This window comes from Toxorhynchites rutilus, chromosome 1 (genome assembly GCF_029784135.1).
Source record: "Toxorhynchites rutilus septentrionalis strain SRP chromosome 1, ASM2978413v1, whole genome shotgun sequence".
NCBI classification, from domain to species: Eukaryota; Metazoa; Arthropoda; class Insecta; order Diptera; family Culicidae; genus Toxorhynchites; species Toxorhynchites rutilus.
The window spans coordinates 127,389,775-127,410,340 of record NC_073744.1 but is presented as its reverse complement, the minus strand read 5'-3'; the positions used below and the strand labels follow the sequence as shown (position 1 = coordinate 127,410,340).

Sequence of the window (20,566 nt, the reverse complement as noted above, 5' to 3'; positions counted from 1 at the left end):
TTATAACTAGATAAAAATATATATTTAGAATATTTTTATTTCTCCCCGTCAATATAATACAAATATACACAACTTACTTATACTGCAAACTACTATAACTGTACTTTTTTTTAAATCAACCCAATTGTCCACAATATTGCGAGTATTTCAACTGTACTAATTTCAACATCACCTATTTCTACCGTATACAACAACTGTCAATGAGAAAATAAAATTGCATCACAATATATTACAAAATTATAAAAATTTCCCAAATTTTGTGGTTTAGAAGAAGTAATTGTTCCGGAGATTTTGATTGGCAGATTGACGTTGTTTCTAAGCAATTTTGGAGTTAGAAATATTAGAAGTCACGACCAGTCATTTTGACCGGTCGGTATAAATAGGTATACCACATATGTATATCAAAAAAATTGGAAGTGAGAGACAAAGCTAATTTATAATATTGATCAATTCATGAATTTAGAAAAAGTCATAACATCATTAAAAAATATAAAAATAAATTTCAATGCAAAATCTTGCGAACAAATCATATAACCGGTCATTTTGACCGGTTGGTAGTTCTAGTGTTAATGAACCATGGATGTAACTAGGACGAGCAGGGTCCGTTAAGTACAGTGGAACCTCGATTATCCGAGAGCGGATGATCCGCGGCGCGGTTTATCCGCGAAAGCGAGTTCCATAGTAATTCTATGGAACCTCCCGGAATTTATCATTGAGCGGTTGGCTTTTGCGCTTTTGTTTTGGTCATGGCCTTCACATTATTTGACCACTGGTGTACACGACCTTACAGATAAATAGTTTCATAATTCCTGTATTGATAAAACATAGTTATCATGCTGAAAAATCTTTTTATTTCGTGTTAACATCTTTTTTTCAGTCATTACTTGCGTATCCGCGATTTTCGTGATCCGCGGTGAGCTAGCCAGACTATTCCGCGCACAATCGGGGTTCTACTGTATGTTTAAAACCGATTATCCACAGTGTATCATATATGAAATGATCATTCGAATAATCAAGGACGTAGCAAGGAAAAGGAAAAGATGGGGTAGGAGTGTTGGGATTGTTGCAAAGAATACGAAATAAGTGTTAAACCTTTGAATCCGCTTGGATAGTCATTTGATTTATTGGATTCTAAGAAGATGTCCAATTAACATCTTCATATGTTACGATATTATCGCAGAATAGATTTAACAAAACTTGTTCGGTAAATTATTATTTATTTCGATTTAAAAACAAACTGATGAGTAACGAGTGCCAATGGAAATGGTCATCTCAAATTTATGAACTTACGGACTTCCTGAAAAATCTTGATTTCATCGAAAAAATACACTATACAACATTTCAGCTCGATCGGACTTCATTTACTATTTCGCAAAGACGCCAAAGTTTGAGTCTTCCGAAAACCGTAAAATCATCCAAGAGGGGAGTGCATGAAATCGGAGTTTGAAAAAAAAAACGGTGATGCAGAATGCTTTCAAATTGCATGAAGCATCGAGATCTACTGTTATCTTGATTTTGTTTGTCATCTAAATCCCGAAATTCGATTTTTGATTATATCCCTTTGGTGATTTTATGGTTTTCAAAAAAATGATACGGCTTTACGATACTAGTAAATGAAGTCCGATTGAGCTGAAATTTTGCATAGGATTTTTTTCTCGGGAATCAACATTTAGCAGGAAGTTCCTTTCGAAAATTCGAACGTCACTTTTTCCCATAGATTCATTGGCACTCTTATGTGCATAATATGCAACAAAGCAAAAATTTAAAATTAACATTTTTCTCTTAAATATTTTTACGTATTTCTCGCAGCAGGAAGTCTCTTAGTCCAAGTAATAACTTTTTCGTTGTTTTCTGAAGTAGTTCCAACTGATGAAGCATTCGCAAATATGTGTTTGGATGCAAAACAGTATCGACTACGGCATCGTCGATCAGGGCCTCAAACGCCACAAACTCGTCGTGTGCCGTATTGTCCTGTTCAATCAATTTCTTCAGAATCGAAAGTATGCATTCTTTTACAACGGGATATCAGCATTTTCCAAAACATAGCATCCCTAATGTTGATTCGCTCAACCATGTCATATAACTCTCCTTGATATCCAGGAAGCTCACGCATAAGCTTTTGCTTGTAGTTAGAGTAGATCATTTGAATAATATTTTGTTCTATGTGCTGTAATAAGGCGATGATTTTTTTTTCAAAACATTACCCGTCCCCCTAGGGGCGCCAAATAATTTCTGGCTATGACACTGCAATATAAAAACAAATCAGTGCAAATAGTTATTTTACGTTTACCGAGAAATTTTCTTCTAAATTTTTTTATGATTTGATTTTCCGGAAAATTCGATTATCTGGAGTGAAAAAAAATCAACACTCCGGATAATCGAGTCCGACTTGTACTACAATTTCGGTAGGTATCACCATTCCCGAGACCCAAGGGGCGGCCGCTTCAGGACCACCGGTCGGATTAGGGTAACCTTCCCCTACACATCATTAAACCGTTGACAACAAACATCGACAGGATTATTTTGGCTGTATAGAGTACGATGCGCTGCCTGCCGAAAGAAAACAACTGATCTAGTCGAAAATCAACAGTCTCTGGACGTCATTTTTGCAATGTCGGTAAATAAATCATTGCGCAACGTTTTATAAAAAATTATAAATAATCAATAAACAAGCAAAACAAGTGCTTCTTAGCTAACTTTTCGCTGTGACAAGCATTCGGTTTCTGCACGAACGCAACATCAAAAACTCTCCCCAATACTTGGGATCAACGGATTGAAGGTGAGAGTCTATTATCTTGTGAAGTACGCATTTTTACAACGGCCAGAAGCTCTTGTAATCGCGGTCGCATGTCTGCGGGCAAATTGGCTGCACCTTTCCCATTTTCCGATGGTAATCTCGCAACCAAAATATTGGCTGGTATGTTACAACACTCAGCTTTTTTTTGCTTTGTTGCTGCACTTGATCAATTACTTCATTCCAGCGGATTATCGACTATTTACCGTAGCCTCAAATTAGTGCGAGCGCGCGATATTGATTTGCTAATAGAGTTCACTGCGCCCGGGAAGGTTATGATCCGGAGTTGGAGATGATTGTGGGTTGTGAGTTGCAAGAGGCGGTTATTAAACCATCTTCTTTGGCCTCACCCGGTTTTCATTTTGAGTGATTTAATTGACGGACGTGAGATTTCACAGTTTTTGATGGGTCGATTGTGCCGATTGTGTGATTTAGAATTTTTTCATAAGCCTGGATTTCATTAGGGAAATTGGAATCCGGGCTTTAGAAACGGCGAAACATCAGGAACTACAATCCAAACGCCCAAATTAGAACCAATGTCGTGAGGCCACGCCAATACTTCCTGCACTGAAGAGGATGGTGACAAAGTGTGGGAAGTTATATTGGCGAAAAAATAAGCGGAAATAACATTCGAAACACATTGTCAAGTCTGAAAATGAGTTCCATTTGTCACCTAGTTGAACTGGATGATGTGTGTGTGATGAATTTCGTCGTCTGTCGTTCGATCACCACTTGTTCCACATTTTTTTCCGACACGAAAAAAGAGAGGTTTTGAATGAAGCTGTGCAAGAGATGGTGTGTGCATTGTGTTTTTTTTCACTCCTTACCGCGTTTCCAATATTCTCGGTTGAACCCCCCGCGAAACATGTTATGAATGACGGAAATAAATTATCCCCCGAAAGGGGTCTCCCCTCTGGCTCTTCTTGTGTAAGCACATCAGCGCATTTGTCGAAAAGCATCAAGGACTCTGCCAAATCAATTTAATGAAATAGGTAAACATCTTGACGCACGATTGCACTTCGATGCCTAATGACGAGGAAGGGGCCTTGGAGCGAGTTATTAACCGGTTGCTTTTTGTTTGCAGAGTCGGGATGATTGATCACGATTGCCGAATGACAACTAGTACAGGAGAGTGGTGTGAATATCAATAGAATTACATTGTAGGACATTGTAGTGGAGTTTCACCTATGATATACTGTGACTTTTCTCTTTTCTAAAAAAAATCAGGTTTATTACAGGACATTTTTCGATACTCTTAAGACCATTCAATCAAAGCGTTTAGTACCACTTCTTAATTTGAGCTGAGCAATTGAACCACCATTGAATCTATATATAAGGTGTATTGCAGCAGGAGGTAATTGATTTTTATCACATAAGAATCGCAATTAATCGCCGTACGGGTACTGAGATGAAAGATGATGCTCCAGGAAAACCGTTTCAAGTGCTGATGTTATTGTTATGGCATTTCATCAAAAATTTCAAAGCCATAACTTGCCAATGTTACGACGTTTTCAAAACATTCACCCATGCATATCAATGAGTGTGTAATTCATTTGGCGTTATAAATGGAAATTTGTCGGAAGAATATTTGGCCTCCTAAAATCTGAGGAAAACAGTCGTTATCGGCACGGACGTTTCTAAAGTGTTAACCAATTATACGAACGAGGTCATGCTCACAGTATTCGCTGATAATAGTGGTGTTATGTATTAAGTTTTGACGTAGGCGTACGTCTTTCATTTCTCTACTGGGTGTAAGTTCAAAATTTTGAAAACGAGCGCGTTACGCCGGAACAACAAGATTTTGAGCGTTAATACCTCTTTGCCGGCTGAACGAAATGGTATGATAACCAATTAATTCGAAAGATAAAACGTCTACGCGTTATATGCTTGTTGATTATCGCCCCGAAAACTTGTTTCAATAGCTTAAAAATTGCTTTAAAAACAGGCTATAGGAATCACACAAATTTGTATATAAACTGGCGCCCGCTCGGAAATGCATGCAACACTATGCTCTTCTCCCCAATCCCATTTCTTTCCTGCATCCGGAGGCGATAACATTTCGATACAGTTGGCTATGGGTTTGGTAGCGGAGAATATGAAATGTTTGATATGGTGTAGAAAATATACCACCATATTAAAGAAAACACATCATTTGATGAAATTAGGAGTTACAAGACTCGAGCGAATAACAAAGACTTGGGTGTCACTCTTTACTCTAAACTAACCTTTCAAGGATCAGGTTGCATACGTTTCCGGTAAGGCGTCAAGTCAATCCGGCTTCATATTTCGATTCGCCAAAGAATTCAGAGATGTTTCCAGCTTGAAAGCACTTCACTGATCTTTGGTTCGGTCAACATTGGAGTACTACTCTGTTGTATGGACACCTTTCAACAACAACGGTGTGAATCGCATAGAATCCATCCAGCGAAGGTTCGTACGCTTTACTCTACGTTGGTTACCATGGAGGTGTCGTTTCCGTCTGCCAGATTACAGATGTGGATGTCTCTGAATGAGCCTACAATTACTAAGCGCGATGTTTCCGAATCGATATTTATTGTTGATCTGTTGCGATCTGATATCCATTGTGGTGCACCGTTTTTGACGTAGGACAACGTCTTTCCTCTCTGTACCGGGGTGTATGTGCAAAGTGTCGGAAACGAATTCGTGACGCTTGGAGTGCAAGGTTTTGAATGTTAATAACTCTTTGGTGGCGGTGTACGGCAAGTGCTTTTCCGGCCTCACTGAACGGATAGCTTCGACAGAGCTAAGACTATCCGTTACAATGTAATAGTGGTCAACGGGTCGTGAGTCGACGCTGTCCAGCGCCCATATACACTGAGTAAAGATACTGAAGACTGTGGGAGATGCTAACAAATTCGTTGAACACACCAAATCCTGTGAACTGGTTCATAGAGAACCCATCGATAAAGTACATATTACCTCAATTGATACGCTGATACTTTGCTTCGAAGATCGTTGGAACGATCCCCGATCGATGATAATCTGGAATTCCATGGATATGCTGCTTAATTGGCAGATCAAAATGCACAGAAAATTTTATGTAGTCATGAAAACAAACACGGTTGGGAATAACAAAGAAGGGCCAACCTGCAAGGAGATGAATTCATGATATGAACTTATGAATTCAGAGGTAAAGGCTCGGTTATTCAAGACTGCATAGGAAGATATGCCTTCATATCTTTTGCTCTCTAATTTCTACGCATACCGTTTGATAATTAGGCGAAAATTCCGATAACCATTTGCTACGATAACATCGATAACAACGATATGCATTGGACGTTTATGTCAAAACATAACAACATAATCTATTACAGTGCATAAATTAATGTTACATGACAATTGTTCAAACACTTTACTTACAAAACAAACATGTTGAATTCAATTAAAATCGAAAATTGTTTCATTCTATCAATAATTCATTCAATAGCTGACCCGGCTAACTTCGTTCCGCCAAAAATTTGTTTTTTGTTATCAATACCTTCAAATATTCACGTTCTCTTACTAAGCACAAGTTCCAATGAGTCCAATCCAGTTCCATGAGTCCAATCGCGGAACTGTTCATTGATTGATCTTCTAATGGGCCCCGTTGAATTTACCTTTTAGTAAAAAGTTCCTAATACTTCTACCAATCATCTACTACTCATCATTATAATATCAGATCATTTTCAGACACAATTCTCGTTGAAGATTTTTCAACCACTTGCGAATAACATGTTTCTCCGTTACATGGAATAAATGTTTGATACAGAAAATATGATGGAATGAAGACAGACCCCTCCCCTCTTCTCCCCTTAGAGAGGGGGGAGAAGTGTCTATTTGCCATATAAACGTTTCGTGCCCCCTAAAATCTTCACATGCCATATTTGACTCCATTTGCTTGATTAATTTTCGAGTTATGCAGGAATTTGTTTTTCATTTGTATGGCAGCCCACCCCAAGAGAAGGGGGAAGAGTGTCGAACCACCATAGAAGCATTCATTGCATCCTAAAACTTCCACATGCCAAATTTGGTTTCGTTGGGATGATTAGTTCTCGAGTTATACAGAAATTTGTGTTTCATTTGTATGGCAGCCCCCCCTTAGAGAGGGGGGAGAGGTCTCAAACTATCATGAAAACCTTCCCCGGCCCCAAAAACCCCTACATACTAATTCTCATGTCGATCGGTTCAGTAGTTTCCGAGTCCATAAGAATCAAACAGACAGACAGAAATCCATTTATATATATATATATATATATATATATATATATATATATATATATATATATATATATATATATATATATATATATATATATATATATATATATATATATAGAAAACAAAAGATTACTAAGCCAAGGCAGTCCATGTCAACCTTGTGGTTATATTCTAGATATAACTCAACCATTTTAATTTTTCGGTAAGTTACGATTAGCCGAAAAATAGTTTCCTTTTCAGAATCTTGAAACTTGTTTCACGAATCTTGCGCCACAACAACGGTTCTGATTTGACATATTAGCAGCCATTCCATGCCAAACCGATATAGTGGTTCTCAGATTTTCGTCAAAAGTGGTAAAGAACACTTTATCGCAAAACATTAGACCCGTTTTTTCATTTCTTTTATTAGGGTGCCCATCTACATTTTAGGGTTGTCCGAAAAATCTTTCTTTCCACTTTTTCCCGAAAATGATTGTTCTCAAAAAATAATAACTTTTGAACCACTTAACTGATTTAGATGATCGGCATATCAAATTGAAGCCAATAAGCTAGCGTTTTATTCAAAAATGTTGAACTCGTAAAAGAAATGAATTTTGTTTTCGTAATTATTGATTGTAGTCGTTTTTTATTGTTTTCATGGCTTTGGACTAGAGGGCGTTATATTTTTATATATTTTTCCTTGAGAGCTGACATTTTTTTACATAATATATCTCGATATCAGAGATGTCATTCGTTCGTTTTTGAGAAAAAAATCCTCAGTTTTTCACAAAAAATATAAAAAATATACGACCATACTTACCTAAATATTCTTCTTGTCTGTAATACTGAAATTCTTGAATTAAGGAGTGAGAAAAAAAATCTCACAGCACAATCTCTGGCAGATTTTATATGTATAATACATAAGTACATGTGATTCAAAAACCATATGAGGATATGTAAAATGTAGTCCAGGACAATTTTCCAGAACTAGTTAATGTGATAGGCGTCATGTTGCATCAGGGAATTGCTAAAATGTCTGCCTCATTGATAACACAAACGAATCATTTTGTAGTCTGGAGGTGCTATCCCACCAGCTAAACTAACAGAATATTGCACCTTTAGATTATCACAGGTTCGGGTCCCTACAAAGTTCTCTCAAGGGGAAAAAACTTCGACTCTTCTTCTTCTTCAATGGCACTAACGTTCCTAGAGGAACTTCGCCGTCTCAAAGTAGTATTACTTGCGTCATTTTTATTAGTACTTAGTTGAGATTTCTATGCCAAATAACACGCCTTGAATGCATTCTGAGTGGCAAGCTCTAGAATACGCGTGATCACAGTGCAAGTCGGAGGAAATTTCTTTGACGAAAAATTCCCCCGACCAGAACGGGAATCGAACCCGAACACCCGGCATGTTAGTTATGACGCTAACCACTCGGCCAAGGGAGCAAAAACTTCGACTCTATGGACAGCATAAAAAAACCTTGAACAGTTTTCGACGAATAGTCTAACATGCTCTGGGTTGATAAAATAAAATTGAATAATGAAACTGGACAAGAAATGTTTCGATGATGGTTTGACATTCCTTCCTCCTCTGAAAGGGGGGGGGAGGTTGGTACATACAAATGAAACATATATTTCAACCAAACATAACAATTGAAAATTTTCGGAAAATTGTGAAGGAAAATGCAAAATTGAATTCCCATATATCCTACAACTAGATCGTGACAAGCTTTGTCAGTCCTTCGATGTTTGCGCTAACGAAATTGATCTTTGTTCGAAAGTAGAAATGGATTTTCAGGTGATGAAACACACTCCTGTATCTTTTATGTATATAAATAGAAATGGATCGCCGAATGTGTTGATAAGCGCAATATTCGAGGAAAATTGTCCGATTTGAACTGTCTTTATTTTATTATATTTTCTGTATCAAACATGTATTTCATGTAACAGAGAAACATATTATATGCAGGTGTTTGATGAATCTTGGACGAAAATTGCGTCTGAAATTTTTTTTTATTATAATGCGAGTTTTGGTAGAAACACTAGAAGTCTAGTAAGAAGACGTGAACGTTTGAAAAAATTCATGTCAAAAAATCAATTTCGGGCGGGGTGGTCAGCTGGTCAGCTAGTTACCTATATAATTGAGGGTGTATTTCACTTCCGGCCAATTGTGGGTAGAATCACTGCAACAAATCGAAGGTCGGCTTAGGACCTCCATTTTTGAAGGTGTCGAAAAAAGGAACTTCTGCTTTTTAAGCACCCATGAACCACACCAGTATAAAACATAGTTTAAGAGTTATACTATACATTTCAATGCCGAAGTCGTAAAACAAACAAGAATTCCATGTGATGAATGGCCGTTGCAATTTAGGAGGTCGAATTAGGGCCACCTTTCCCTAATACTTGTTTGAATTTGTTACGATTAGAAGTGTGTTTAGCATAAGAATTAATAATTGAATTTTAGACTGGGTAAATAAATATTATTAGATAACAAAATTATTTCTCACTAGCTAACCCGGCGAACTTCGTCCCGCCCGAAATAATTTTTTTATAAGAATTCTTTCGAATATTCACGTTTTCTTACCGAGTGAACGTTCGTGGATTCAATCGCAGAGCTCTACATTGATTGATCTTTACAATTTCCATTTACCAAAAATTTAATATTACTCCTATTAAAACTCGACATTATAATATAAATTTATGTTCAGTCACCATTTCCGTTCAAGATTCCTGATTCATTTGCAAATAACATGTTTGATACATAGAAGTAAATTTGGATTTTTCACCTGAGAATAATTTTTGTTCACACTAACGGAACACGAAGCTTAATTCCGCAAACGCTAAATCCAATTGGACTAACAACATTGTGAAACATATGAGAATAATTTTTTTTTGAATTTCCTCTCGAAGCTTTCCAAAAGTTTCAAAACTTTTTTTGATCATAGAATGGATCTATGGGCAGAGACGAATACTACAAAATAAAGACGGCTCAAATCGGACCATTTTATTTTCGATTTTTAACGCTTAGCAACACATTTGACCTGTCATTTTTATTTTTATCTATATAAGATAGATAGATAGATAGATAGAAGATATAGGAGGACGTTATTTCGCCTGAAAATCCATTACCACCTTCGAACAAAGATCAGTTTCGTTTGCGCAAACATCGTATGAACTAACAACGCTTATCATGATGTAATTTTCGCTCATATGGGAATTCAATTTTCCGATTTTTCCGACCTTCTTTCAGTTTTCCGAAAAATATTCCGATTTTTCCCTCCACTATATTGATCTATGGGCCGAGACAAATACAACAAAATAAAGACGACTCAAATCGGATCATTCCTTCTTCGGGTTTGCGCTTAGCAACACACTTGGCTTTCCATTTTTATTTATATAGATTCGTAATATTTAAACTCAATTGGGGAACAGCATGATTCTATGAAACGAACGGCTCATATTCATAGCTACATGCAGCAGCAGCAACAGCACAGAAGAACAGGAAATTGTATAACATCATCAGCCAGACTACTAAATATTTGAATTATCGCCGCCATTATTCAATTGCTGTCCCACTGATTCTGCACCACCGCACCTGTAGCATTCTCTCTCCGTGTGAACTATTTGCTTTATGCGGGCGATTGGGAAACGAAACCACCTGACGCGAAAACTTTTTCTGCATTCCTATCGCGACCGAAGGATGAGCACATATGAGTTATGTCATCGTGCTTTGGAAATACATGATCGACCGACTGGAGTGCTCTCTTTCTGCCTTGCGCTCCTACCCAAACGCGTGGACACTCCTTTTCAAACCGAACCAACAGAGGGTGACAATAGGCAGGTTCGGAGACTTGGATCATCGAGGTGCATATGATTACACACCTTTCCACTGGGCGAGCGCGCGCGGCGGATGGCTGGCGTCTCGCGTATGGCTTTTCCAACAAGTACTGGACATTCTGGGCGGGTGCGTGTCCAGCGTGCAGATCAAACAGTAATCTCACACAAGTGACTCGATTGCCACTTGCCACTGATCAACGTGTCAAGTGCTGCCTACAGATCCTGGTTCATCTCGAGTGTCGTCAGGCACTCGAGAGGCATGTCAATCAGTTGTTATTCCGAAGCTTCATTCATAATATTATTGGCGTAAATGACATGCACACATGCCATACTCCACGGCGGCGCGTGTTTGCACTTTATGTTTGAATCATTGATACAAACACTTCACCCAATGTAAGGAAATCACGAGTATTAATCGCATTCCTTTACGTTTTGTTTTCATCCCTCAGGTTTTGACAGACTTAGTGCAGGGAGAATTTATGCAGCTAGGCTCAAAGGAAACGGAAAATGAACGATTCGCACACTACTTCACCAAGACGTACAGGAAAACAGCATCCCTGATAGCGAATAGTTTAAAAGCGGTACGATTACGTCACATCCGGCGGCAAACCTGCAACCTCTGATTTTTCCTTCTCGATTTTAGGTGGCAGTATTGTCTGGCGCAGATGAACAGATGGTCGAATTGAGCTTCCAGTACGGACGCAACCTCGGGCTCGCCTTCCAGTTTGTGGACGATCTGCTCGACTTCGTGTCCAGCTCAGAGGCAATGGGTAAACCTGCGGCAGCCGATCTGAAGCTGGGACTGGCCACCGCGCCGGTGTTGTTTGCGTGCGAAAAAGTAAGTCCTATTTTGGAAATAAGTGTAGGTTATTGAGAAGGATCACATTTGATTGAAAATCTTTTACGTATATGACTTAATCTCAATTACTTTAGAGATATTGAACATTATTTTGATTTTCGGCTTTCTTGTCAAAAATCCCTTGAAAAAATGATCCTCCAAAACAACTACAGGGTGAGCAGTAATAACTGTCAGTAAAGCAAATGGTCACAAAAATTAAACGCTTGAATAAATTTTTATTTAGAGTGTATTTCATTTTAAGTACATCCATAACATTTCTCTTAAATTAGTCCAATTCGAATCTTTCTCCCTTTGCTTTAATTACCAGTCGCAATCGTTGTTGGAAAGCGTTACAGCTGGCACGCACGATATCCTGAGGCATTTCATTCTAAACCTTCTCCAAACGTTGCTTGAAAGTGTCTACTGTCAATCCTTTGGTACTCCCTAGTTTGCCAAGCATGTAACCCCATGCAGAGAAGTCGAGAGGATTCAATTCAGGCGAAGAGACAGGCCACTCTTTGGAAGAAATAAAATCCGGAAAATTGTCCTCACACCAAGCTTGTGTAGCTTTTGTCTGATGAGACGGTGCAGAATCTTGTTGGAAGCAGTATGGCGTATTCTTGTAGTGTTTTCTGACAATGGGAAGCAAATGGTTCTTCAAAACATTGTCCATGTAGTATTTAGTGTTGATTTTAACACCAGGTTCGATGAACAGCAAGGGAACCTTCAAATTTTTGGAGAAACATCTCCATACCATCACCCTGGAAACATTTTGGAATCTTTGAACAGCCAGCTTGTCCTGAGGAATACGAGATGTGCTGCATATATCCGATCATTTTGTTGATGATTTTGTTTGTTGTGGTGATCCTGTAACAGGAACAATTTTTCGTCCGAGAACAGAATTTCACAACCACCGTGTCGCTAGAGCAGCTGCCGACATCTTTCGACTCTTCCAGCCTTCTGCTTTTCAGTTAAACCGTGCACCCGTTGTTTTTTGTATGGAATCAATCGAAGATCATCTTTCAAAATAATCTTCATGGTTGACTGCAATATCCCCAGCTCCTTGGCCTCTTACGTCCAGACTGAGCAGGATTCCGTCGAACTCGCTCTCTTACTCGTTTGATGGCTTCCGGACTCCTCACAGTGCGTTTACGACCAGGCTTGGGAAGTATTTTCCAATAACCAGTCTCCTTGTATCGCTTGATGGTACGAAAGATGAATCTTTCGTTGATTCCGAGTGGTTTCAGTTTCTTTAAGATATCACACGGTCGAAATTTTTTCAAGAAAAGACTTATCACAAGCTCCCTTTTTGCATCCATGGTTACCACGGCTCTTAAACGAATGAAAATTCAAACCAAACTTGCAAGGGATGTTGACATTTGAATACACTCTAAACGAAACATTTGCAAACGCATCTGTGATTAACCCATCTTAAATTAAACACGTCTATAAAACACTGACAGTTATAACTACTCACCCTGTATATGATTCGTTCTTTGACACTGCTACTGCGACCTTTTTAACTCTTTAACGGGTCGTGAGAACCAGGCATGTAATCAACGCAAACTCCAATACAACGACATGTTTAAATGCTAAAATACACAAAACATTTTTTTACAGTACGCAAAACAATTAAAAACATTAAAAAAATTGGTGGCAATATGGACTATGATGGTACACTATTTTTAACGCATTTAGTATACAAAAAAACGTTTCGAAGAGGAGGAAAGGGGCCAATTCAGTTCAATGTTTGGCGTTCCGTGATTGGTGAAAACCCCTAGACTAAAAATTTTAAAGTTGTTACAACATTGTTTTTAATTTTACGTTATGAAAGAATCTGGTCTTCGTGGAACAATCTGAAACACGGTGTAGCACAGAGCGTTACCTTACATTAAGTGCATTGTGTTCTGATCTCTTATTTTTGGTTTTCGTACTGAACAAGCGGCATCGGCGGTATTCTGGTAGCTGCTCCAACTGATGACTTCCAACATCCGTAAGGCGTAGGTTGTCTGGAACTCGTTCTTTCTGGTAGTGTGTTGACATTTGTGGTTTCTTTTTAGCATATTTCGGCTCGGCTTGTAGCCGATTTCACTTTCGGCATGTGTGACCCCACCTTCGAGGTCCCGTGCCAGCTTCAACCTGAACTGCAACTGACACAAGGTTTTGGATGCGACTGTTAGAAGACAGACAACAAATGTGCATTTGCGATAACCACATTCATGCAGAAATGCAAAATTCGCATCCACCACTTCTTGCTTTTTCTTCCGACCTCATAGGTTTTTCTCTTTTGATCGAAACGGTCAACACCTCCCATCCTATTTATGTACTCCACAATAGCTGTTGGACATGGAAATGGTTCTAGTGGTACCCAAGGCGCGTAGAAGTATATCCTAAGGTGGGCCAACTTGCTAAAACCACTCTTCAGCCATCTTGGAAGTCTACTGTGTTTTGTTTGTAAACAAAACACAATACGCTTGTGCCCAAGCTCGCTCGTGATCAGTCTGTCTCTTTCACACTTCAAGGAAAAAATTCCCCTTCTGCTTTCTTCCGTAGTGTTTTCATATACCGCTCCCCTAACCAACTTAGTGACGAAACGGCCTCACCTAGTACCATAGACCCGTCATGGTGGTACCATTATGTTGCGTTCTTTCACATGTGGCTTATTCGGTACGTGGATGAAATGCTGTAGTCAATAGTGTAACCATTTTGACGTCTTGCCATATAAATTGTTATCTTCAAACACCACTTATATGTTTTCTCTAATTCTCTGTCATCGTCCGGTTCTGTATGTGCCATAAAAAGTAAAGTATGAAATAATTTTCCAGCGCAAAAATTAGCATTTCAAAATTTACGGTTATGGAGATCAGAGGTGCACAGTTCTGGGTATTTTTCGGGTGTATTCCGTTTAGTTTCACTGTCCTTATCATAGTCATCAGAATCGTCTCTTGCCATAAGAATATCGATCATGGACAAATCCGGATTTCTCAGAAACATCAGGAAAAAATCCACAAATTTCCTCCAACTCTTTTTTGAGGTTGTCGTCCGATTCATTGTCACTGGACATAGCTTCAGCTGAAATGTGTAACCAGAAGTTATACCGTAATGAAAAAATGGTTCACCACAGAGAATCGTTATTTTCCATTATTTTCCATTATACACAAACAATAATTTTCAATACGCAAAACAGTTCAAAACATTGAAAAAGTTGTTGCCACCTGCTCCGTCTAGCGAAAAACACTTGATGGTCAAAATGTTTTTTTACCTGATTTTTTTATGTTAGTTTCGACAAAAACAACTAATAAAACTCATGATTGGACTCAACAGGCCCTAAACAGTCCATATGTATTGGAAAGATCAACGAATTGACTGTTTTTCAATCACTATTCGGGAAGTTTGCTCTTGCTGCTCTAAGTTGGGAATTGTTAATATGAAAATGGCTCCAAAATGAACAGTTTTCGAATTTTTCGCGCTCAAAAAATTTGGGCATGTTGCTAGATATCAGAACTAGTTACCATATAATGTGATAATTTATTGTTAAAGAAGAGAAAACAATGAAATCATTGGCGGCAATATAGTTGCCATCACCCGTATAAGGGTTAATTCGCCGAAAATTCTTTGTAAACACACCGTGTCTTCATTTGTTTTTATTTTATCCTGCATTTCAAAGATTTTGAACGATTGGAAATTGCAGATAATACAGGGTTTTCCATTTCGGGCTTCCAAAAGTATACAGCCCTGCGCTGACAACCGTTTGACATAGCTGTCATCCAAAGCGTCATTTCGTTAGTTGAATGTCTGCCATTTTACAATATGGATCGTTTTAGCATCACACAACGTGTTAATTTTGTTAAATTATACTATAAAAATGATGAGAAACCGGCAAATGTTTTTCGAGCATTACGGACGGATTTTGGTCGTCATGGACGGCCTACAGAGCACACAATCGCTAATGTAGTGCGTAAATTCGAACAAACTGGATCCGTAGCGGATATTGTGAAACCTGTGCATCATCGTAATGTGCGTTCGGCCGAAAATATTGCTGCTGTTGCTGCCAGTGTGGAGGATGACCCGAATGTTTCGATTCCACGGCGTGCTCAGCAATTGGGCTTGTCAAACACATCATTGTGGCGAATTTTGCATTTGGACTTGCACCTACATCCATATAAAGTCCAACTGGTACAAAAATTAGAGCGTGGTGACCATGGAATGCGTCGGGCATACGTCGATTGGGTGATCGAACAACAGCAGCAAAATGCTGAATTTTCGCATCAAATTTTCTTCAGCGATGAGGCACATTTCGAGCTCGGTGGCTATGTGAACACCCAAAATTTCCGTATATGGAGCTCAGAAAATCCACACGTGATTGTTGAGAGGCCATTGCATCCACCAAAAGTCACTGTTTGGTGCGCATTATGGTCTGGTGGAGTCATCGGGCCGTATTTTTTTGAAAATGAGGACGGCGAGACGGTAACTGTGAATGGTGAGCGCTATGGCCGCATGTTAACCGATTTTTTTTTTGCCACAAATTGAAGATATGGATACAGATGACATGTGGTTTCAGCAGGACGGCGCCATGTGCCACACAACACGACCGAACATGGCCATATTGCGAACGAAATTTGAGGGACGCATAATTTCGCGTTTTGGTGATGCCAATTGGCCGTCCAAATCATGCGATTTGAACCCGCTAGACTTTTTTTTTGTGGGGTTATGCAAAAGACCGTGTCTATGCCAACTCTCCGCAAACTCTTGAACATTTGAAAGACAACATTCGTGAAGTTATGACCGAGATACCGCCCCATATGTGCCGAAAAGTCATCGAAAATTACCTGTTTCGGATCAAGGTGTGCGAGGAAGCCCTAGGTGGTCATTTGAATGATGTTGTATATTACACATAATGGCATAAACCAAACTTTAATTTGAAATAAAAGTTTCATCGAAATTCGAATTCTAAGTGTGTTTTATTTCAATTTACTTTCGGAATTAAAAGTTGAAAAACCCTGTATATAGAGATATATACGATTGTATCTCAAATTAGCAAAATACTTACATTTCGTTCGTGTTTCTAAAGCTGGGCTAACTTTGAAAGTACTGTTTGTTAATATCACTGACAAATACTGAAACTCAACGAACGCAAAAATTAAAATATCAACAGCAATTGAACGAAAAGGTTGCCGACACACATCGCGCGCAACTCGACATGCTGAGTTGAATCGAAAAAGTTGGTCCGACCAAAGTTGCCAGTTGCCTAGTGTGTATGCTCCTATTTGCTTACACACGCTCAATTTTTTTTGACATATTCGTTAAGTTGCTTTCCAACATAGGTTGCCTAGTGTGTAGATGGCATAAGTGTTTCAAGTTTTTTTTTCAAGTGCGGCTAAACGAATGTTTATTACTGTATATCTTTTAACAGTTCGCAGTCACACTATTGACCTTCTCAAATATTAACGCGAGTGCTTAACACTCCTATACTCGCACATTGGTCTGTCAGATCGAGAAATCAATAATTCATTCATTTCTCAGAATATATTAACACTACGACTTTGCGATTCTCTCCAGCTTCGTTATTCGTCGTTCGTCATCGTTTAACGTATCGCATGTGTTGGTACAAAGGGACGCGTGCCACTTTTCTAACACTTTCGGTCTGACACACCCACGCGAGTATAGGAGTAACTTTTTTGGACAAGTGCTTTTTTTCATATTCTAGAATATTGTTGAATGAAATGTATAAATTAATGTCAGTGGCGTGGTATATTTATTGAATATAATGAATAAGATCATTACCGGACTGTTCTTATTTGATTTCAGTCCCTTTTGTAACTGGATTAAACGGATCCATATATTAACTATTCGTCAGAGGCGAACCAGCCCAGGTGGTTGAAAGCCTCTCAAATAAAGAATAAAAAAAAACAAAAATATTATCTATTCGTCGTTAGATTCATACTTTCAAAAGCAAAATATAAATATTTGACTTTCGTATAGTTATTCGCTAAATATAATAGTCATAGATATACACACACACACTACACATAAAAAAATCACTGGTGGGAGAATTGTAAACAGTAAACTATAAACTAATCGATGGCTTATGGTAATTTTTTGGGGTTTTTTTTATAATGGACAATATCGACAAGAAAAAAAGAAAAAGAAAAGGAAGTTCCTAGAAATCCTTTTTTATCATCTTTTCATGCTCCATCTAAAAAAGGCATTATATTTTAGTTTACCAAGAATACAGAGACAAAGAATATTAGTAATATGCAAACTTTATATTCCAGAACTTTTATCATCTGGAAATTTTCTAGAAGGTCGTTAGACATTCTTCTCTTCGATTAAAGACCCGAAAAACACGCAACAACTGCATGAAAAGCAAAAAATATGTTTGTTTTAAGCATGTAGTTATGCTATGTTCTGATTCTTACTCCAATGAAATCATAATCGATTAATTCATTTTTATGTTATTTTTTAACTCTTTATACTTCCTTGAATTATATACAGTTGCTCACTTTTAATTAATAACAGTGAAAAATTCAAATTTCGTTATTCGTGTTGGAGTATCAAAAATTACTATGTTTTGAGGAGGCTGAATTAGATGACTATTAAAACATAATAAAGACGAAGAAAACATATTTTTTGGAGTTTTTTCGTTCAATAATACCCTCTTCTGCAAATAAATGCAAATAAAGCCTGAAAAATACACAATGGCAACATTACAGAGAAGTTCAACTTTCGGTCTGTGACACCGTGCGCGAGTATACGTGTTATGATTTTGCACGCGAGTACAGGAGGGTTATTATTTAAACGCTGACCAACTGACAACCATTATAGGCATTCTTGAACATAGAGCAACCAATACTTTGTAGATCGCTAGTTTGATCGTATTGTTCAGAAATCGTTAATTTATTCAAACCAATATCATTTTGGATCTGTTTCGTTCATGGTACAGTCTATATTTTGAAACTTTTGATATTTTGTTTCTATTCAAATTCATCAACCTTTTGTATTCTCTTTCTTCCCACCCATTTCCAGTTCCCCGAGCTGAACCCGATGATCCTGCGTCGCTTCCGCGAGCCGGGCGATGTCGAGCGGGCGTACGAGCTGGTTCATCAGTCACAGGGACTGGAGCAGACGCGCTTCCTCGCACGCAAGCACTGCATCGAGGCGCTCCGGCTAGCGTCCCAAATCAGCGAATCGCCGTATCAAAAGGGTTTGATAGTGGTCGGAGATTTCGTACTGAACCGAATGAAATAATAGTGGTGGGGCCACCCAGCGGCACCACCAACACCCGGATGGCACCGGACCGGATGTGTGAATGGATGCGTCCATTTCCGCACAGCAATTGCGTGTGTGTGTGCTTATAATATGTAGGAATTGAAAGAATAAATGGATGAAGTGTATCTACGCGAGTAGGACGAGCGACAGAGACGTTGAAACAAACAGTAGAATTATTTTTTTTAGCTAAGATCGGGAGTGATACAAAAAGAGGGTAGCTTAGCTCGGAGTTGCGTAGCAAGACCCAAGACAAGTCTATGAGAGTGAAATCGTGAAAATGCGGACACGTGTGTTTGTCGAAGCGCGCATTATTACTTCCAAACGAAAGTAGTTAAACTGCATATTCATTTGGTTGGTTTGTTTGGCTTCAGGTTTACAGGCGTTTAGCGTGTACGTTTTTGAATGCTTGGGGGCGACTATTTTTGGTTATGTGTGCACGAGAGGAACCAGTGCGGGTTTTCTTTTTATCGTTTTGTAAAAAAAAAATCAAATCATATTCTTAGCAGTCAGTAAGATTATCTAGCAAAGGAAGTTTTCCAGTTCAACGATCGGAGTTGATTGGTTTAGTTAGGCTCACTTACGGTGGCAAATGCATCGAGAGGAGGGAACACAACTGCCTCTCACACTGCAAAAATGCACCTGTCACATTCTGCAACCTCACCTATGTGCAATTATCGTTAGTGGAAGGCAAAGAGTGCTTCCTCTCTCAGCAAATGATCAATTCTATCCATAAAACCGTTATTTGTGTATATTTTTTCCTCATTAAATAAATTCGATATGTACGGAGTGCAATGCTAATTTCTTCACCTATTTCTGTAGCATTACAAATGCACTCGAGGCATGAATGAGCAGAACGATAAGTAACAATCCACAATTAAAGTTAAAACTATTTCTTCAAGTATAACCTTCTGAAGATTTCATCAATCGCAGTTAAAATCATGACATCTTCCTTGTTCCTATGTTTGGTATTCTTTCAGTAACACACACACCAAACATCACACCAATTTGGTCAATCAAATGATGCATCAGGTTGAGTCACAGTTCATAAAAAAAAATCGATATGAGCCCATTCCATCCCATTGATTTGTAGACAATTGACAGCCCTGTCAACTGTTAGCACAAATCGTATATAATCTGATTTCATTCGTTCGATAGATCTGTGGAAGGATAAAGAGGTAAAGTCTTCACACTAAGCACTGCCATTTAGATAAAGAACCGTTTGCAGATTGGATCATAATTGGAAACGTTTCGAAACACTTGTTTATTTGAAATAGAGAAATAAATTTGATTGTTTAGAGGGAAGGTATAACGCATGCAACGAGAAATAGGAAAATAAAACCGGAGCCTTAACAGAGCGAGAGGGGGAGAGAAAAATTAAAAATGTAAATAAAAATAGGGTAAGCGAATCGAGAGGAACGAGAAACCAACAACAAAAAAAAAGTACGGACACACGGTTAGCTTGTAAGTGTCAGTCACAGTAGGCCAATAAGTGACCACTAGCTGCTCAATTATTGTTTAATGTGAAGGGAAAGAACCGGATCAATTTTTTTTATTAATATTATTTCATAGAAAATCACCTGTTTGATAAAATCAAAGATACGGAGACAAAACAACACAACATACACACCC

General features: G+C 38.4%; 1 protein-coding gene across 6 annotated transcripts in view; it reads left to right on the top strand.

Moving 5' to 3' along the window:
* The window catches only part of LOC129778206 (all trans-polyprenyl-diphosphate synthase PDSS1), a 247,833-nt gene extending 228,103 nt beyond the window's left edge, over positions 1-19,730 (top strand). For all 6 annotated transcript variants that reach the window (XM_055784969.1, XM_055784961.1, XM_055784980.1 and 3 more), the window contains 3 exons: positions 11,280-11,411; positions 11,474-11,668; positions 18,695-19,730. In XM_055784969.1, the coding sequence (XP_055640944.1) occupies positions 11,280-11,411; positions 11,474-11,668; positions 18,695-18,916 (549 nt within the window). In that variant the 3' untranslated portion in view covers positions 18,917-19,730. The remainder of the gene's footprint in view (positions 1-11,279; positions 11,412-11,473; positions 11,669-18,694) is intronic.
* Positions 19,731-20,566: the final 836 nt, after the last annotated feature.